The sequence below is a fragment of the Lepidochelys olivacea genome, assembly GCF_965140295.1.
Source record: "Lepidochelys olivacea isolate rLepOli2 genome assembly, chromosome: 13".
In the NCBI taxonomy this organism is placed as follows: domain Eukaryota; kingdom Metazoa; phylum Chordata; order Testudines; family Cheloniidae; genus Lepidochelys; species Lepidochelys olivacea.
In genome coordinates, this window is record NC_140423.1 from 22898184 (window position 1) to 22918741 (window position 20558).

The 20558-nt window shown below is 41.5% G+C and overlaps 1 protein-coding gene across 2 annotated transcripts in view; it reads right to left on the bottom strand.

Annotated features, from left to right (window-relative positions):
- Positions 1–2712: 2712 nt before the first annotated feature.
- Positions 2713–20558, bottom strand: part of DHX35 (DEAH-box helicase 35) — a 48579-nt gene continuing 30733 nt past the window's right edge. Inside the window, exons 15-22 of one of the 2 annotated variants that reach the window (XM_084645908.1) lie at positions 17612–17707; positions 15959–16053; positions 15231–15308; positions 13771–13900; positions 12961–13042; positions 12112–12183; positions 10234–10345; positions 2713–4581 (exon numbers count right to left, since the gene is read on the bottom strand). In XM_084645908.1, coding sequence (XP_084502034.1) covers positions 4537–4581; positions 10234–10345; positions 12112–12183; positions 12961–13042; positions 13771–13900; positions 15231–15308; positions 15959–16053; positions 17612–17707 — 710 coding nt within the window. In that variant the 3' untranslated portion in view covers positions 2713–4536. Of the gene's footprint in view, positions 4582–10206; positions 10346–12111; positions 12184–12960; positions 13043–13770; positions 13901–15230; positions 15309–15958; positions 16054–17611; positions 17708–20558 lie in introns of both variants that reach the window. The other variant, XM_084645907.1, reaches the window with a different exon arrangement.

The following is a 20558-nucleotide window of genomic DNA, read 5'->3' on the forward strand; positions in this document are numbered from 1 at the left end:
TAAAGAAAGCAGCTCAGACACTGATACACAAAGCAGCAGATCTGCAATGTAAGGAGATTAGAATTTGCAATTTTCATAGCAGAACCACACTTTCAGATCAGAATGGATTTTTGTGCATGTGTCCCACAGGCTGCAAACCTGCTTCATTTTTAGAGTGCGGGAATTCCCCACAAGCCAGGCACTGTGTTGATTGATGACAAAACAGCCTCTAATAAATTAGATGAAGAGCCTCCTCAATTAAATATTATAGTACACTGTAGTAATGTCCCCTCCCCCAAACAATATACTTAGTAATCATTAGCACTTCTTTAGTGCTAGATCTTTAAAATACTGTTTAGAAACATCTGATCCTCACTGTATGGGGAATGACTGATCTCACTTAACAGAGGGGAATCAGAGAGCTTTGTTTCTGGTAAACAGGCTCCTCAAAGCATAGCACTGAAATGATGGCAACTTCATTTCTTCTACACCTTTGTAAGTGTCCAGAATGATACTGCTCTGCTACCCACTCTCTGCCAGCTGACTAATAGTGGAATGCCTCTGCTGTTACAAAATGCCAAGTTTAAACAATGAGGACCTATGTAGTGTGAGGGTAGAGCCACTGGGTCACGATCCAGTTTAGGGAGTCTAAAACACTTTCATAACAAAGGTGCAATCAGCTCGACAGCCTTTATGTCCAGGTTCAATAGGATATCTGCCACCTTCCTCCTCTAGGTACACAATTAATTATTAGCTATATGACTGGTGTGAAGAAATTTATGCACCCTTAAGCTAATCTTGTTCCCCTCAGGTGCATCTCCTGATTCACTGCTTCCTTTCTCCTGACTCTCCCATTCTCCTCACTGAACTCAATACAAGATGGCTGCTTAGCTTTCTCTCAGGGTTCAGAAATACTCCCCCTTTCTAAAAGAATTTTAAAATAACACCAGCCTGACCCTTTATCTACCACCTCAGCTTCCTGCAGGCATGTCTCCCTTCAGGCAGAAGTGCTTGGAGGGGGTCCCCATGCTGCCAGTCCTTCCCTTCTTGGTCTTGTGTCTCCAGTTGCTGGCACAGGATAAACATGCACTGCCTGCACTGACCCATTAGATAGAGGAGTACAGAAGATCCTGGTGTTTCATTAGTCAGGTGGCATATAGACATAACAGAGCAGAGTTCACCTGCTTTGATTCTAGCAATGCCCAAAAAACCCTTTTTTTGGTTTAAGAATACATGCAAACTAATCTGCAATGAACAGATTATGTAAAGTTCCCATAAGGATAGTGAATGCCGTGGCCAGGAACAAGGGCACTAAATGAAGTTAAGGTACAGCACTGTATCCTGAATTTAAAGGAATATTCTAGTGGGTTGGGGTTTTTTTAAATAAAATAAGCCAATTAGAATTTGCAGGCAATCCGGTTAATATACTGGGCACTTATGTAACAGGGCATGGCTACAGAACTAATGGAAACTGCATCACTTTAAATCCGTCTGCCTGAGCTTTTCATTTTCATCTTAGCCCATGCCTCTTCCTACAACTGGCTGAAGAATGGGCCACAGCTGTGACTGCTTCCCTATCAATTTGTCACAGCCACCATTAATCTCTGGGAAGTGATTTGCATTTCAATTACTATTGCTTTGACTGAATTTCTACTCCAATTAGCTTCATATTATTTCTACCATTGGCAATCCTTTTTATAGTAGGCCATCAGTACAGTGACGGTCTTATGCAGAAATATTAACAGCAGCTTCTATTGCTTTTGGGTGATTTAACATCTAACTTCAGTAGGTAGTGAGTGAGCTATAACTTGCTTTATTTTTACAGGAAACATCTCTTCAAATACAGCTTTCGTGATGCAAGAGCATAATACTCTAACATCATCCCACTGGAGAACTGGTGTCAAATCTTTGCATTTTTCCAGTAAATTCCTTTATGAACACATGGCAGCACCCTGGAATCACCCTCCCTTCAGCACCAATGATGTTTCTGCTAAGACTCTCTGCATTGCAGAGCCTGCTTCAAGCCAGCATTATCAGTCTCTGTAACCAAACTTACTTAAAACACAGTGCTATGAATCAAGCAGGCAAAGCCTTTGGCTTGAATTTCACAAATCAACTAGTGATTTTAGTAGCCTCACGCTGTGGGTGAAAGCCCTTTAAAAGGGCCTGATTTTCAGACAGGTGGGGTGTCGTACTCCGTTCTTTTCTGTTAAGCTGTCTCAGTTTGAATACCAAGATATGAAGGCAGCCAGTATCATTAGTCACTCTTGGCCCAAATCTTCAGAATCAGGTGTGTCTGTTCTGACAGGGTGCTACCTCTCGCACTGTCAGTACAGAGGAAAAGTAAGTAATTTTTCTACTGGGGAGATTGGGATTTCTTACACACACCTATTCTACTTGCTTAACTGAAGATGCAACTGGTTACATGTTGTAACACCACTTTCAAATCTCTATGCCCCTAACTTTGCATGAGTCACAGAAGCCTTGCCGGGTACAAGGACTCAAATGATCAAGAATCAAATTATTTTGCAACAGGAAGAAACACTGGCCACGTAGCAGGGTCAGTCTCTGGAGCACAGAGTTCAAGTGCACCTGGTATTCCCAGAAATGCCAAATTAATTGGATGCTCATTGCATGGCCACATCACAATGCAGATCAGCACGCTACCATCACAGCAGAGTGGCAATAATCACTAGCTAGTTGGATGCGTGGGAAGGGATACGTTCTCAAGCCTTCTTGATTCAATGATTTTATTTTTCTAGAGACTTTCTGGAGGACAGAGCAACATGGAAAGTTTACAAGTCTTTGCATTCAGCTCTCTCTCTCTGCCCCTTTTAGAGGAAAAAAACTACACTGGATCTTTTTATTTAGTGCTTTTTGTGTTCTTCCCACTGTACAGCACACAGAGACAGTCCCTGCCCGCAAAGAGTTCACAATCTAAGAGAAAGATACAGAGAAGATGGGTTGCACTGGGAAATCCAGGAGGGTGGGGATGACAGTTTGTCATACTCCCAGTGCCATACATTGAGGCTAACATATCTATTTTTTGTGTTGGTGAGGAGGACCTAGACACTGCACAGACCACACATTTCCCACAACAGAACAAGCTTTGTGGGAGGCAGCAATGTAAATGAAGTTTTCAGAAATTATGTGCAAGGTAGCCCTATGGCAAGAAGACATTTATTCTATGTAGAAAGTTTCACTTATTTACACACTTCTTAGAAATGGAAATAAAATTATAGTTAACATTTCCAAAGAAGCACATCAACCAAACCAATGTCCTTACAAAAATAAAACTTTCAAACCACATTTCTAAAATAAATATCATAAAAAGGGTAAGAAAAATAAATACACATGTACCCAAGCGACTGTGTTTAAACACAAGGGGGTAACGTTCTTTATGAAAAAGACAGCCATAGGGTCCCAGTTAAACCACTAGCTGCTGACAATACCCGTCCCACTGGCATAAGAGGAGGAGAGTCCTCAACAGCAAAGAGCAGATTGTTTTAATAAAAATATATAAAGGACCATGTTCCTGATCGAGGGAAGTACAGAGCATTTTAATCTTTGCTGAATCTTGCTAAAAGCAGCATTCCTATGAGGTTTCCCTTCTGAAATCTCATGAGGCTTCTAAGTGTTAAGAGAGGCTGGCACATTTATTCTTACTCAGAAAATAAAGCTAAGCCCCATCTGTGAGTCTGCATGAATCCTGTTCCACAACAGAACGTGTGCAAGCATCCCACAAGATTGATCAAAATGTACCCCTTCCTAAACAGTTGAGCAGCAGCAAACCCAAAGAGATTTCCCCACTGCTGAATAGTGTTTCTGAATAGTGGCCCTGCTTTGAGCAGTGGATTAGACTAGATGACCTCCTGAGGTCCCTTCCAACCCTGATATTCTATGATTCTATGAAGTATGGAAACCACTAATTTCAAATACAGCACTATCTACAGAACAATTGTTACAGGATGGGGAAAGCTTGACTCACAGAGAGGAGGATTCTGCTGCTTCAGGACAACATCATACCAATTAGGCACAGTTAAACACAGTATCAAGGTTTCCATGGCAGCCCCTTACATTTTAAGGGCCAACTCATTGCCCTCCATCTACCCATTTTCAGCAGGCAGTCTCAGGATGGCCAGTAATATTCACAGTGCTCCAAGGAATGGGAAGCAGGGCATCCTGAACCCTGGTCCTCTCTCTCAAAGGGTGCTGTACCATGCTAAGCATTTGGCTTTTTTCCTGGAAGTTCTGATTCGTTGTGGTCCTGTGTCCCCCCCTTTATATTCTGATCATTTGTCTACCTATTAAAAAGAGCAACATATCCAGGTTACAGAGAGTGGTCAATTAGGAATAATATGTCCACAACGCAAGCTCTACTTAGGTTTACAATGTATTGGTCATGCATAAACCCCTACAGGATCCTGGCAGGCATTTAAACATTTAATTGATGTGGGGTCAGGTGCTAAGGAACTGACTGCTGAATGGACTGTAGCCAGCTTTGAATTAGCAGTAGGTTTTGCATCTGATGTCACAAGGCTCAACAGGCACACCAAATCAGTGGTCATCTACTTTAACTCTCTTTGCTTTCAAGGAAAGATGCTGCAAGAGAAAGAAAAAAAAAGTGCTTAGTACATATGGCACACTCTCATAAAAATTGAAGTAAAGTGTATTGAATTTTTAATCCCTAGTTAAATCAGTCTCCATATCTATCTCAAAATACTTTATAGACTCAACAAAAAGTAAATCCTGTTGTTTTTGTGGTTGGGGGGGGGGGTTGTTTTTTTGTTGGTTTTGGTAAAATGCATCAAATCTTATGCTCCTCTGGAAATAAATGCAGAAACTCCAAAACCAAATTTTCCCAAAGGTATTTAATTGGTCCTAGTGCACACATTAGTACTTAAACAACTTGCAAGAGGAAGCAACTCGTCAGTGTCTACTAATGTAGATTCTGTATGCCCAAACTAGTATTTACCTGCCTGAAGGTACAATTACCAGATGTGTGCATGCAAAGCGATATATTTACTAATGCTGCAGCTGCAGTTCTGTTGGCCCTTTGAATATTTCACCCTTAAAATCTAATAGGAAGGAAAAGAGCGCCATGGAGGAAGTGCATACCGAAGAGGACCCAAGAAAGGGTACAATCCCTGTAAAGTACATTAACTTTAAGGAGTGAAGCATGGGTGATTACTGCCCATGCTTGTGCCCAAACCACAGGAAACGAAAAAATAAAAGTAAGAACATAAATTAGCTTTTTGATCAGGGATAATTTGTTTTAGATCTAGTGATTGAAGGTATTAAGGTTCCAATGTTTCTGGAACTTCTTAGTGAGCCGCAGAGATTTCTCTGCTAAGCACTTTCAGTCGATGATATCATGACCTAAGTGCTTTCAACATGAGACAACTTTACAGATGTTTGGGCGATTTATTTTTGTTTGCCTGCAGTACTCAAATACCACTGCCTCTGCAAGCATCCATTCATATGTTTTTATGGTGCACCAAGGGTAGAACAGAGGTTCTGGTTTAGTGGTTCACGGACCTTTAGTCCATGCAAGAGAAAGCAGCAGAGCCATTTATAAATTAACTTCTGTCCTTTGTGTGTCTTAAAAAGTACCTAAGACACTTCAGCAAGATAGTGCACTAGTGAGCTTTCCCAATGCCTCTTTGAAAGGCGTTCTTTCCTATACCCTTGTGGACTCTTCTATCACCACCAGTGGGGGGAAATTTTGTTATTCCTTAAAAATTAGGAAAGTTTAACTTATTCTTCAAACATCCATAGCTAACTGTATGTTAATATATGCAGCCAACAAAAACTCTTTCATATGAGAGTGTCACAGTTCATAATCACTTGTCTTTGTGTGGGATCAAATAGCTTGTACAATCACACTTATGTGAGAAGAGAAACAACGCAGAGATCACCTAAGTGGGTTTATATTCGTGTCATGCGAACATGTTTCATGATTAACAGAAGAGAAGACCCCAAAGGGGACTTAGGAGCACTTAATTTTTTTTTTTTAAACCCTCCATGGATTTGCCCAATCTTACCTCACAAACCTCCTCTCTCTACTCCTCCCTGCTCAGCTAGTGTTGTCCACCACCCTGTGATTTCATTCGGTCTCTCCCCTGCAGCTCCTGTTTGTCTTACAGAACACATGCAGGGCCATAGCAAGTCTTTCCTTCCCCCCCAAATAACTAATGTATTTTATTCCTTGCCTATTGCTTGTAATTTCTCACTTCCTCTGCTACTAACTCTGTATGAACTGCACACTGGGTTTGAGATTAGGCTTATGATTAAACTGTCCCACAGTGGGTGTGAGCAGCAGTGTGCACCAACATGCCGTGCTGTAATTACCTCGTGTGGATACTGCGGGTGCCAATTAAAAGGTTCCTAGTTTACAATAACATAATCCTCTTCACACAGGTTTACATCCATGTGAACTAGGAACCCCTTTTAGTTGGCGCTCACAGTGTCCACACGGAGAAGTTACAGGGCAACACTTTGGTGCGCATGCTATTCACACTCCCGTAGCCCAAACTTAAGGGCAGTGTAAACACGTCCTTAGTGAAATATGCTGTAACAAAATAAAGTACTTCATTTATTCTGATTTTTACCAAAAAAAAGCTATGTGAAACTAAACCATGGCTCTAGGCACCACAGATCGAATATAAAACAATATTTTATACACTCAGCAAATTCACCTAAGTCTTTGGGGGCACGGGGGGAAAGGCAAGCTGAAAAACAACAAAACCTTCCCCTTCTGAGGATGAATATGACTCTTGGGGCATGTGGCAAAGCTGAACAGATTTCATCTCTTTAAGACCAAACAAGAGGGTGGTGGTGGAGTGAAGTCCTAAAGTCATCACTGAGAACACTCTACTAGCAGTTCCCTCTCTATTAAACCAAAGGAGCTTTTAGATCAAGCATTTTCAATCATCATAATGGTGGCAGTATCATACAGGGAGAGAGACAGTCACTCCAGATAGGCAGGTCCTAAGCCATCGGTATAGTGTAAAACACCAACTCTTCCAAATTAGCTTAATTTACAAAAATAATTTAACCTTTTAAAATGGAACAGTCCTTTGCATGAGCCATTGAAAATTACACCAGATTTCCAACCAACTCCCACTTAAAAAGAAATCTTGTCCCAAAGCTTTGTCCCATGGAGATGTTAGATTACAGAGTTTTAAAACACCATGTACATAATCCATGTAAAGATCTGAATCACAAGGATTCCACAGGCAGATTTGGTACAGTGGGAGTGTTGGCTCATTTCCTTCTAATGCCATGCTTGAGGCACGTGTGTTGAACAGCAACAACAGAAGCACAAGGCCTGCCTTGCGGTGTTGTTACCACCTCAGCCAAGTGCATTATGGAATACCAAGTAGAAACCCTTCAATCTAGGAATCATTCTGGGGAAGTTCTCTGGTCTGTGTTACACAGGGTCACACTAGTTGCTCACAATGGTTCCTTCTGGCCTGGAAATCTACCAATTACCTGAGAAGTCCACTGCTACTCTGATGCATGGTAAGCATCCTATATAACAGATGAATTATCCAAGTTTCACATTTTAAAAAAATCTCTGAAATCAATTACATGGACATAATGCCAATGCTCTGCTGTAATCACATCGCTATGTCTTGCTAACAAATGAACTCACAAGGTCATTTAATAATAGGAGGCTCTCATAGGTATATCAAATCTTTAAGAGGATAAACTTCCCTAAAACTCCTTCAGTGTCGCCAAGGAAGAGATCTGAACAATAGGGATCAGATTTTCAAGAGGTCATGCGCACAAATATGCATGCAAAACTATGTGCACCAAAAAAAAAACAAACCCACAAACCAAACACACATGGCTATTTAGCTACATTTCCACATCCAATTCTCTTATTTGCCTGTGCAATTGTGGAATTTGCTCAGCTAAATTAGGCACATAATTTTCACTTGATCTTTTGAAAAATCATGTCTGAAGCTTTTATTACCGTATTGTCCTGCATTTGAGCATCACAATACCAGATCTCATTCCAATACAGACTAACACAGAAGGTTTCCATTCTGGATCCCTCCACATCAGAAGAGGCTTGTTCCACAAGGGGAGCTGCATATTCCTATTCCATGCAGATTACTCCTGCACAGATGGTAGTGGCTGGCCTGAATTCAGCCTCACAATAATACTGCTCTTTGTGTGCCTATTTTATGGCCACCCCGAGAAGTACCAGAATGTGGCTCTTTGCCACTGATACTCCCACATCACTGTTTTCCTGGAATGTTGCCCACAGAAGAGCTTTATGAAGATTCCCACAGAATCTCATGACGCATGTGGAATGAGGCTGTTTGGCATTGCTTTATAGTTAGTACCTCTCAAATTCCACTAAGGTTAGGACTGAGTAATTAGTCTTCCTCCCTGCATGATCACACACGACATCCATTTGGTCATCCCTACTGTTCAGTGTTTATGTACAGTCTGCTATTGCAGAGACTAGCTTCAGTGTCACAAGCACAGCGATAATATTCCACTCTCCATCGAGGCTGCTCTGATAGTGCCTAATGAAGGTGGGTAGATGAATGAGAGCAAAGTCTAAACAAGACGAGGTGATGAAGGTTGGCAGGAACAAGTGGCAGCTCCTGAAGATGTACATGTATGCTCTTTGTGGATATGACTCATGACTGTTAGGGGCCACACTCAATCTGTCACTGCTTCTGTATTCCCAGATAGCAAGAACTTGTAAGACCTTTATTCACGCAGTGTCAATCAAGAGACTGCAGCATCTCCTCTCTCTAAAAGAGACCTTGCCACAGTGATTGATACATACCCATCATTCCCAAGCTACATTACAGCAACAAGCTCTGCTTAGGGCTACTCTTGAAGAGGATTCAGAAGTTTTAGCTGTAACACAATGTAGCAACTTGCCTCTGAGATGCTACAAGGCTACTGTGCCAATGCCTCATGTTCTGCATTAGCTACCTGTTCGCTTTTGGATACTATTCAAGGATGTTCCATTGGTCTAGGACCCTGTTACCGAAAAAGTTGCCTCTTCCCCTGTTCCCCATTGAAGCAGTTATCTGCTGGATGCTCTTGCTGTTCAGAACTGGTGGCAGGGCTCTCTCTGTGGCACTTACTCCTTTCAGGGGGCTAGGGCTAAGGCCAGAGTTTGACTACTTTCAGGCCCCCCAGAGCAAAGCTTTTGTTTTTTTTAAATAGGCTTTTTTAAACTGGCTTATTCTTTCGCTGTGACCTTTTAAATAGCACATCCCTTTTTTTTTTTTTTTTTGGAAGGGTTATTGTTTTGCATCCCTGTACACAAACTGGCTCAAATGCACAAAGTGAAATAACTGAAAAATGAGCCAGGTTGGCATCAACTGGAAAAAATAAGAAACATCTGTCTGAAAATGTGATGCCTGCTATCATTATGGTTACCTGCAAACCTGGCTCATTTTTCAATTACTTCACTTTGTGCATTTGAGCCACTTTCTGTACAGGGAAGCAAAGCAATAACCCTTCAAAAAAAAAAAAGGGATGTGCTATTTAAAAGGTCACAGCAAAAGAACAAGCCAGTACTCCTCATTCAAGTCCTGTGGCTCTAATCCACTTCCAATTTAACTGCTTGAAGCCTAATTTTTGCTATTTAATTGTTATGGTGCCTTGGGGCCTCAGGAATAAATGTTATATAACCATACATCCAGCTACCTCAGGTCTTGAACCAATCTCCTTAATGTAAAGGTGCTAAGTACAAAAATGAACTTGTATTAAGTTTATCTATAGAAGGAAGCTCCTCTCCATAACTCCAAATTTTAACCTCTAATTTATTTTCCTAAGTAAGAGCAATTATCATTTATTTGTTTGAAATAATAAAGTGTTGAGTACTGCCCAGAAAGATGTTGCAAGGCACATGAAGACTCGGGCCATCTCAAGTTTACACTTCCTACATCAAGTCAACAGAACCGCTGAGAGAAGTGCTACTGAACACATATCTGAGGATAGACTAGCTCTGTGCTGAATTTCCAAATGGATTTCAAATGGAGAAATGCAACTCTGAGTTAACGTCTAGACAGGCTGTACTCCTGTATGGCAAACACGGTTCTTTCAAGGGTACTGCGAAGCAGAATTTTATATATTAAATCCCCTTCAATGACTTACACCCCAATTCATTTCTATTCCCATCAAACAAAACAAAAATACTGAAAAAAAAAGCTTTAAGTACAAGAGCTGTCAGTACAGCAATGATACCATTTGGTGTCTATGTCGAGTCCGTACCGTTCCTTCTTGGTAAAAGTGAGGTGCCAGTTCTAATAGCCAAGTGGATTCAATAGCAGTCACATCTCTCATGTAGTACCTGGAGGTCTGTATGACTTCATTGTAGATGACCCTGAAAACACAGAGGAAAAAAAATGAGACCATGTTATATAGCAGAGAGGGACTTGGCTCTGATTGTCCGAACATTCCAATTATAGAGATTACAGAGTTATTTGATATATAAGATGTCATTGGGTAGTCTCTGCTATGTGGGAGGAGAGTCAATTATAAAATGCCCTCCGACCCACTCCCACCAAGGTGCTCAGAGTATTGTATAGCAGGGCAATAAAAAGATTTTTAAAACTCCAGTAAAAAACATCTCCACAAAACCACCTGGAAGAACAGACCGAGGGGAGGGTGTAACAAGAAGAAAAGGGAGGGGACACTTGTAAATATGGGGCCAAGAGCTTTCATACTAAACACCTCTGAAGGGGAGATTTTAGGTGTTGTGGGCAGAGCATAACTGAGAAGGATGTCAAGGGGTGAGTGCAAAATCCTAGGCCTATCAGAGCTTAGTAACGATCCACAACCTAATGTGACGGTGGGATCCCCAGCTGCAGATACTAGTCAGGACAAGGCTCACGGGAGGAAGAGTATGTTTTGAGTAAGGCCAGGACACACTCCACTTTGAGCTTTAGACAGCAAGCACACCAGTTTAGAAATAATCTGGCAGCCATAGCCAAGACTGCAGGAAAGTTCTCTCTAAGGCTTGTTACAATGACCCTCCACAGGGACTAAAGCATCTCCAGACCCACACCCTGCTCTCTCACTCATCCAGTTCATAACCCCACCATGCAGAGCCATCTTCCATACATAACAAAAAAGACAAAGCAATTGCCATGCTGCTTAGGGGGGAGGGGGAACTCTTTTGAGAACAGAGGGTTACTGAATGGAAGCAAGAGGAAAGTTCTCACTCTTCCCTTCTTCCCCAAGACAACCACTGACCATTTGAATGCATCTAAAATTTGAGGAAAACCAAATTAAAACAAGAAGTGAGAAGTCATATACTCACAGTTGATAGACAAAACACTGAGCAAGAGACTACGCTCTTTCCTTACTAACAAAGAGTAAAACCAAATCAACCCAGTGAATACTGTGCATAGCCAGTATATTGATTCACATATGAATGTGCCCTAAAACCACAACTAAACAAGTGGAGGTGGAAGGAAGATGGATGAGGTAAGTTCTAATAGAATCAACACAGTTAAAACTGAGTGATCTGAATTCTATCTCCATCCTGAACATCAACAGAATTGATTGCTGAGTTCCAATCAGCTACACCTGTACAAATGTAAACTTCCTGGAGGAGGAACAGGGTCCCAGCGTGCCATGTACATTTACTGCACTATATAAGTGTGTAATAAAAGTAACTACCACCTTGTATTGTTCAAATATGTCTTTCAGTGGGATGGCATCGTTAGCCTCCACATTAACCTCAGCATCACTGAACTAAGATAGTCTTCCCAGTGGGTCGAGGGACCCCCCTCAGAGAGCAATTCCTGTGAGTGATTTTACCTGCAGCACAAGGCTCTTGATTCTGGTATTTTTTAGGAAGGGGCCACCTGGCTCCCCTCTCTCGCCTTCACAGTTCTTAACACTTTTTTAGTATGATGTTAATACCACTTTTCCAAATGCTCCCCACCTAGCAGTTTTATTTGGGTGTTACCTAAAGACTGTTGCAGAGGAAGCCTCCTTTGAACTTACAATCTGGGAATCAGGATCTTCCCGGTGTGTTGCTACACTGATGCAGAACAGAGTTATTAATGGGAATCTCCTAACAATGCCTGGTATGGAGTGCCTCCTGGTCTAGGCAGACAAGCGAAAGCAGCTCTAGCTTACCAGCGAGGAGGTTTCTCTGCATACAGCACTGAGGTGGGATGGATGTGCAGTTCCTGGTCATCACGGATAGTCCTTAAAGAGAGGGTATTATTTCAGACTTAGCAATTGTAAATTTATTCTTAAAATGTATTTATTGGTGACCTTTAAGCTCCAGTCAAAATGCTCATAAATCTGAGTACTGAAAGAGCTGGAGCAAGTTAAAGAGGTGCAAAGTTAATACACTGGCCTTTCAGCTGCAGAGTTCAGGCCCAAATTCTGGCCAAGACACCAGTGCAAAAGTTTGGAGTGATCATTCTATGGGTTTGTCTACAGAAGGAGTTATTCCTGATTGAGTGACTCCATTTATAGACATTCTTATTCCAAAATACGAATATCAACAAATGGAGTTCATCAGAAATAATTAATTCACTTTATATTCATATCCTACATCATTCCAAAATACTTTTCATGTATTTTAGACAAGCCCTAACACTGAATGTTTTTCTGCCCACATCACAAGAACAGGGTCCTGCAGGCTTAGATTAAGGTGCACTGGAGGGAATATGGAATTGAAGCATTTATAGTTCCTGCTCACATTAGTTAGTAACTATTAACAATTCCGCACTATCAGCCTTACTAATGGTCATCATTTAACCAACAAGAGGGGCGATAAACAAACAAAGAGCATTTGGAAACTGTTACATGTGACACTGCAAGACCTCGTTAATTTAACGAGCTGACAAAACTTTTCTTGCTAGTCTATCTAGAGAAGCATCTGTTTGTTGACTATCCAGATCTGTCAATTCATAGAAGCATGCTAAATAAAAGAACAGTTCTAAGGAATTTTATAGATCTACATCCATATTTTACCTGTAAGCTCCAGTGGAGTGGCATTTAGCTGCATTAGCAAAGAATCCAGAAACTATACACCTCAGAACAGGATCTGGGTCACCTAAAGAAGGGAATTGACATGTTATTCTGCAAAGTGTATTTGATAAACTAAGAGCTGATGCAGTGACAAAAAATCCCCTAAATACTGCTCTGTCATCAAAAGCAATTTTGGGGCTTTCAGAGGAAAAGCTTAAGACAAGAGACTCAGGATTCTTTATTTTCCTCTCTCCGGTTTCACAATAAATCTCAATTACTATGTAAAAAACGAAGGTGCCAGATTACCTACCCTGGAGATAGTACCAACCACAGCTATCTCACAAGGATTAAGTGGCTGCAGCCTGATTTTTAGAGGTGCTGAGCACTTGCAACTCCAACTGAAATCAACAGGAGCTAGGGGTCTTCAGCCCAACTGAAAGTCAGCTCCAGAATGTCTATACAGTGCCTTGATTGTAATGAGAGATTTTCAAAAGGTATAAATGAGGGGTGGGTGAAAATCTCCCATTAGATTATATCTATGAAATTGTTATTAACTATCACTACACAACACTGCTGCTATCAATTAAGCCACCCAGGTCTGAAGAAATTCTAATTGTAAAAATGAGCTCAGGGGCTGCTCTTGAAAAGTATATTTTGAAATCCCAGTTTTATTTAACATACATTATTTTTAGGCTGACAAGACACAGTATTTCTTGAATATAGTAAGAAAATAAACTGACAGTTGGGCGACTCAATATTCAGATAAACTCCAACAGGTATGACACACAAAAATCCTCATTCCGTGGCTCCTACCTTCACTGGATTTCTTTGGTACTTTAAATTTGACAAGAAGCTTTTTCAGCTGCTCCCTCACAGTTGTTGCTCTGACAAGCCCTTTGTAGTTTAGAAAGTGTTCCTGACACCACTGAGAATTCTTGCTGTGCTGTATAGCAACAACAATACAAGAACAGTTACAAATGCCACACTAAATCTCCCTACTGCAAAGGGTAGTCTAGTTCTGTTCCCCAACTACTGTGTTTTGTTCTGGTATTTGCCTGTTTACAGTGGGAAGTTAACTGCAGCCAGTATGCATATGAACTGCCACTGCCTGCACAGTGTATTTCAAATAGAAATAATGGCTTCCAATTCATAAACATTTCCAGCACTTATTTCCTACTAATATATTTGAGTCATTTCCTGGGGTGTGGCAGGGGAGAATAGTGTCAGCTATTTCATACTATCACATAAAAGTGTTTCATCTCAATATAAATTAAATCCGAGTCCACACTTTTTTTGGGGGCCCAAGACATAAGTAGACATCTCTGTACTGTGTTTTCCAACATGCACAAAGACAATCAGTTCAAAATACATTTAAGGACTGGTCTACACAGTTTTTGTATCAGTGTAACAAACTTCGGTTAGGGCAGAGCTTCTAGTGCAGACACAGCTATTTATGTGCTTTACATTAGTATAGCTTATTACCTTTCTCTACACATATACTATCCTGGTACAGTTAAAGATGTACAACCTGAGTATTTAGACAAGCACTAAGATTTCAATTAAACCTCACTGATCACCAAGCACTCTAAGCCATTGACAAGACTTTATATAATGATTAGGGATGGGATTTTCAAAAGGAGCCTTCAGGAGTTAGGAACGCAACTCTCATTGAAATTCAAAACTATCAACAGAAAATAAATGAGAACATGAATTTCTCATGTTCCTTTGAATGTCCCAGGATAACTGAAGACATGGAAGTTACAGCTAAGGGCCTGTGCATTACACAGCCACAGACTGTGTGTCTTACCAACTCAGTGGGATTACGTGAGCATCTGTGACAAATGTAGCCAATTAATTAATTAAACAAAAAAGGTATACTAGACACTTGGGTCCATATCTTACATAGGCTCAAGCTTCTAGGATTCTTATAGCTGATCTACTACCGCTTAAGTCGATCTAACTTACATCGCTCAGCAGTGTGAAAGACAACCCCTGGAGCGACGCAAGTTACAGCGACCTAGGCGCTGTCCACACTGGCACTGTGTTGGGGGAAGATGCTCTCCTTCTGACATAGCTTCCACCTTTCGCAGAGGTGAAGTAACTATGCCGATAGGAGCGCACTCCGGTGTCAGTATAGAGAGTCTTCACCATATGCGCTGCAGCTGCACTGAAGAAGGGTTTCTAGTGTAGACCTGCCCTTAGTTTTGAGCATCAGGCATTAAAACCACTGGAACCCACCCTCTCCCCTTCCACATGCACTCTAACCTGCTTACTTTAATAAAAGCTTCATAAACATTAAGCATAGTGAGATGATCTCCCTCTTCCACAGCAAATTTTCTGTGTTTCCTGATCTGGAAACAAGAGTAGAAATGTATTTTTATACAGAAATTAGTTTTTTTCAAAGGTCGTTCCTGCTACCCTCAGTTCTTACTGTCTTGAGTATTTAGTGACCTTTAACTCTTATCATATAACAACTCTCCCCTAACTGATATGGATGTTTCACTATCCAACATACTATATTTTCAAGGCAGAGTTCTAAAACTGAAATTAAAACTCATTTACACAAAGGAAATGGGATTTACTTACTGTATGTAAGGTTAGGCTCAGCAGTATTTCTACCTCTGAGTTAACCATTTCATATTAAATAATTTTATCAGCCTGAAAATAAATTTACCTTTTTCTCTCAAAGAGAAGCTCAAAATGAACAAACTTCCTTTCCACGCTCCCCAAAACGAATACCAACTTATGATCCTAACATTTCCAAACATTTTCCTAACCCTCTGTAGTACAAGGCCTCCATCATTAGCAGAGGACTATCTGCAGGTTTCACTACCATACAGCTTCCCCTTTCTCCATTACCAAGCAGTATGGGCAAGGACAGAAACCCTCAGTTCCAATCTAGCACACCAGACTTTGCATGTCCCTAACGGATATTAATAACAGAGTTGGCAGACGCTCAAAGATGTGGAATAAGTGAAGAAAATTATGAGACTGAACTTACAGCCTGAGCCTTTTGGTTTGGAGGGAACATAAAGATGTTCTGAATCTGCATCATGGCAGCAATGCTCAAGATCTCCTGGGAGCAGCCAAAGTTTCCTGTAAAATAAGTGGTGAAAGAAAATACAGTTTCTTGCTTTCAAGATTATGAAACATAAATAATACCACAAAAAAGGAAGGAGGAATTTACTCTTAGATTTCCCAGAAGAAAGTATTTTACGGCAACGATGGGGGAAAAAAACCCTTACTTCATTGCAAAGGAGGACTTTGCTGATAAAAAGCCCCTTATTGTAACATATGATGGGGAGGTGGAGGGGGGACATTTAGGAATTTCTCAGCAGTGGATCACTCAGTCTCTGCAGCAGCAATCAGGTACATGCAATCAGCTCTGTCATCACATCTGCATGTTGTCATACACAGACCTTAGAATCAAGGACTGGCAAATGCCTGTTACTTTTTTGTCTGCACTTATACTAGAGTATAGAAATAAAGAATGTGTATGATTTTTTACATATTTAAGAGAGACCTTTGTTACAAAGTATGCTTGTCTGTACTGGACATACATTAAAAACAACTTTTCTTAAGAAGGTTTGTTCCTTCTTTTCCTTTAAAAGAGAACTTGGCAAATTATGGAGCTTGTGAAAGATATCAAAAAGCAGCTCTGCCTGCAGTACAGTGTGGGCAGATTAAGTCCAATGCACACCTTTGCTAATATACCCCATTCTCTGTATTTCAGTCCTAGGCCACTCTTGAGAACAACCCATGAACTGTAAAGAAATGTATGTTGGTTCTGTGATGAATGCATATTTTCACTGAAGACTGAATTGAAGATAAACTTATTTCACTGGTGGCCTTAGCAAGCACTTCAAACCAGGTAATCAGAAATAAGAAGTTAAAGCATTAACTCACTGCGCTGCAAAGACTCACACATGTTCTTAAAATTATCGTCATAACTAGTCCCATTAACTTCAATAGGATTACTCTCAGTGCATAAAATTAAGCATGTGCATGAGTCTTTGTAGGATTTGGAGCCTCCTATTATACCACTGAGCCCTGCAGTTGGGAACTATTATTTATTGTTTATTACCTAAGAGGTAGCCTTGTGGAAGCTGAACAACTCTGTAAAAGATAAGGAGTACTTGTGGCACCTTAGAGACTAACAAATTTATTTGAGCATAAGCTTTCGTGAGCTTCAGCTCACTTCATTGGATGCATTCAGTGGAAAAACATAAATTTGTTAGTCTCTAAGGTGCCACAAGTACTCCTTTTCTTTTTGCAAATACAGACTAACACGGCTGCTACTCTGAAATCTGTAAAAGATGTTGTCCTGATCCAAAAATGCAACCAACTCCAAAGCATTTTTCTGCTGGCATGGGGACCAATTACTTTCAAACCCTGTAGGGTACATTGGTGCAATACTGCGTGTCAAGAATATAAATATGCCAAATTATTCTAGATAGACTAACTCTGAAGTTAAGATTACAGGTAGGCCAATGGGATGCACTGATGGTACCAAATGATTTCTTGACTTCTTAACTATGTATCACACCAAAATTGACTATAGGTTCTTTTAGATACATTGAGTATTATTGTCCCTGGGTAGACAGTATCTTATACTCAGCACAAGACTATTGATGGCACCTTGCCTTTTACCTACCTGATTCCAACAGCATCTTTGCAAACATAGGATTCAAAGGGAACTCTGCTATTCTCATACCAAGAGGTTCTGTTAGGCGACAATGTTTATCCAGACCTGCAAGAATACTCCGAAGTATTTAGAAAGCAGACCAAAATAGCATAGAAAATTATCTTAATCTTTGTGCCATCAGCTAATATGTAGCAGAAACTCACAGAAAAGCTTGTTGAGCTAGCAAGTATCCAACTGGGAAATCAAGAGCTCTTATAAATACCCATTAACTTTCCCATGAGTCCTCAGTACTCTTTAGCAAACACTATATTTACATAAACACTGGCTTCTTGCCAGACACACAAGCCACTCGATCCGCGACCAAGTTCTACTGGCACCTCCAGTCATTCAAGAAATATGTAACCACCAAGGTCAATGCAGCAATACCATGGTCACAGAGATACATTCTGTAATGCATTTTGTATACACCATTTGGAAACCATTTAACTCTGCAAAGTAAGTTTTGTAGGAAAACTTCCACCTACCCTTCTGGAATTTTCTTCCAAGTTATTAGAAAAAAGGAGCATTGATAAGAGACAAAAAGATTGGGAATGGCTAGCGTGACACTCTGTACCTCGTGAGAACACCCTACACCCCCATGTTCATCTTTATAAAATGATTGTGTGGTATCCAATGCAAAGTTTGTCATGTTGGGTGTCTTCGGAAGGCTCATAATGCACGGAGCATGGTTGTTATAGCAATATTATAGTAATTGTTACAGTAACATTATAGTAAAGTTATACGTTATAATTTCATGTATATAGTTATGAGGCTGAAAACGTATCCTCGTGGCTTAAAGCAAGCCCATGCAAAAACTCTCTAAGAACAGAGAGTCAGTTCACACCTCGTCAATGGAACAAACCCAGCTCAGCTTCACAGGAACAATGGACCCTGACTTAGGCAGCAACAAAAGAATCTGTAAGACCCTCGAGGGAGTCATCCCCTTCCTTTGGGCAGTTTGGGACTACGATGAGGTAATGCTCACCTGAATCTGAAGGGGCGGGGGAGGCAAAGTCAATAGGAAAGAAAGGACATGATAAAAGGGAGACACATTTGCCATGCTCTCTCTCTCTTCCACCTACATCTACAGACACCACCACCACCAAGTGACTGAAACGCTGATCAAAGGGGAGAGCCTGACTGAAAAGTAACCAGCCAGCCTGTGGTGAGAAGCATCTACATTTTTAAGGACATTGAAAGTGTTAAGATCAGCTTAGAATGAGTTTTGCTTTTATTTCATTTAACCAAATATGACTTGTTAAGCTTTAACTTATAATCACTTAAAATCTATCTTTATAGTTAATAAATCTGTTTGTTTATTCTACCTGAAGCAGTACATTTGGTTTGAAGTGACCCCCTTTGGGATAACGAGCCTGGTACATATCAATTTCTTTGTAAAATTGACGAACTTATATAAGTTTGCAGCATCCAGCGGGCATTACTGAACACTGCAAGACTGAGGTTCCTAGGGTTGCATCTGGGACCGGAGATATTGGCTAGTGTCATTCGCTTGCAAGTAGCTGGGAGCAGCCTACATGCCAGAGGTTGTGCATGAACAGCCCAGGAGTGGGGGTTCTCACAGCAGAGTAGGGTAAGGCTGGCTCCCAGAGTCAAGGACTGGAGTGGCCTAGCCGATCACTGGTCCAGACAACACCAGAGCGGAATGTCACAGCTAGCAGATACAGAACAAGTCTCTGGGGTGATTTTTCTGAGTCATATCTACTTGGCTCATTGACAAAAATAATGTAATACCATCAGCATTACAGCACCTATTCCAGCTACGGGAAAGTTAGCTGCAATCTGTTCTGCCTCATGCATCAGTAGCTAAATAAGCAGCTACATTCTAGTTCAAGAATAGTAGTTGTTGGTGATGATGCACAGAACAGAAGGATGATTTTCAAATTATTATTATTATTGAGCACAGAGTTATGTTATTTTACAAAAAGAAAAGACTTGCAGCTTACAGTCTAAGTACTCTCTTCCTCAAGGGTTGGCAAACTTTTTGGCCCGAGGGCCACATCGGGGTGTGAAACTATATGGAGGGCCAGGTAGGGAAGGCTGTTCCGCCCCAAACAGCCTGGCCCCTGCCCCCTACCACTTCCTGCCCCCTGACTGCCTTCCTCAGAACCCCCCACTCATCCAACCCCCCCCCCACTCCTTGTCCCCTGACTGCCCCCCTCCCAGGAGCCCCGCCCCTAACCGCCCCCCGGGACCCTACCCCCTATCTAATCCCCCCTGTTCCCTGTCCCCCCCCAGAACCTCTGCCCTATCCAACTGCCCCCTGCTCCCTGTCCCTGACTGCCCCCCAAGAGCCCCTGCCCCATATCCAACCCCCCGATCCCAGCCCCCTTACCATGCCCCTCAGAGCAGCCTGTCTGGAGCCGTGCCGCCCGGCTGGAGCCAGACACGCTGCCGCACTGTCCTGTATGAGCGCGCAGCCCTGCCGCCCAGAGCGCTGCCTGGGTGGCGGCGTGGCTTCGGGGGAGGGAAGGACAGCAGGGAAGGGGCCAGGGGCTAGCCCCCCGGGCCAGGAGCTCAGGGGCTGGGCCGGATGTGGCCCACGGGCCATAGTTTGCCCACCTCTGCTCTATCTGAAGAGCTAAACTTCATTCTCTACCCTAAGAACCAGTTACTTAGATTGTGACTCTTTGGGGCAGGGACCATTATTTGTTTGGTATTTGTACCATGCCTAGCACCATGAGGTCCTGATCCATGAATGGGCTTCTTGATGCTCCCGCAGTAAAAATAGTAATAAAAAATGTGGTGCAGATATACATCAGTTTACTCACATAACAAAGGGATTTAATCCCTACTGTAACTGCAGACACCAACACAACTTTAACTTTGTAGTTACTGCCTCCACAATAAAATAAAAAAAAGCCTTGGATATCTGAGAGTAACAGTTTCAATCTGAACA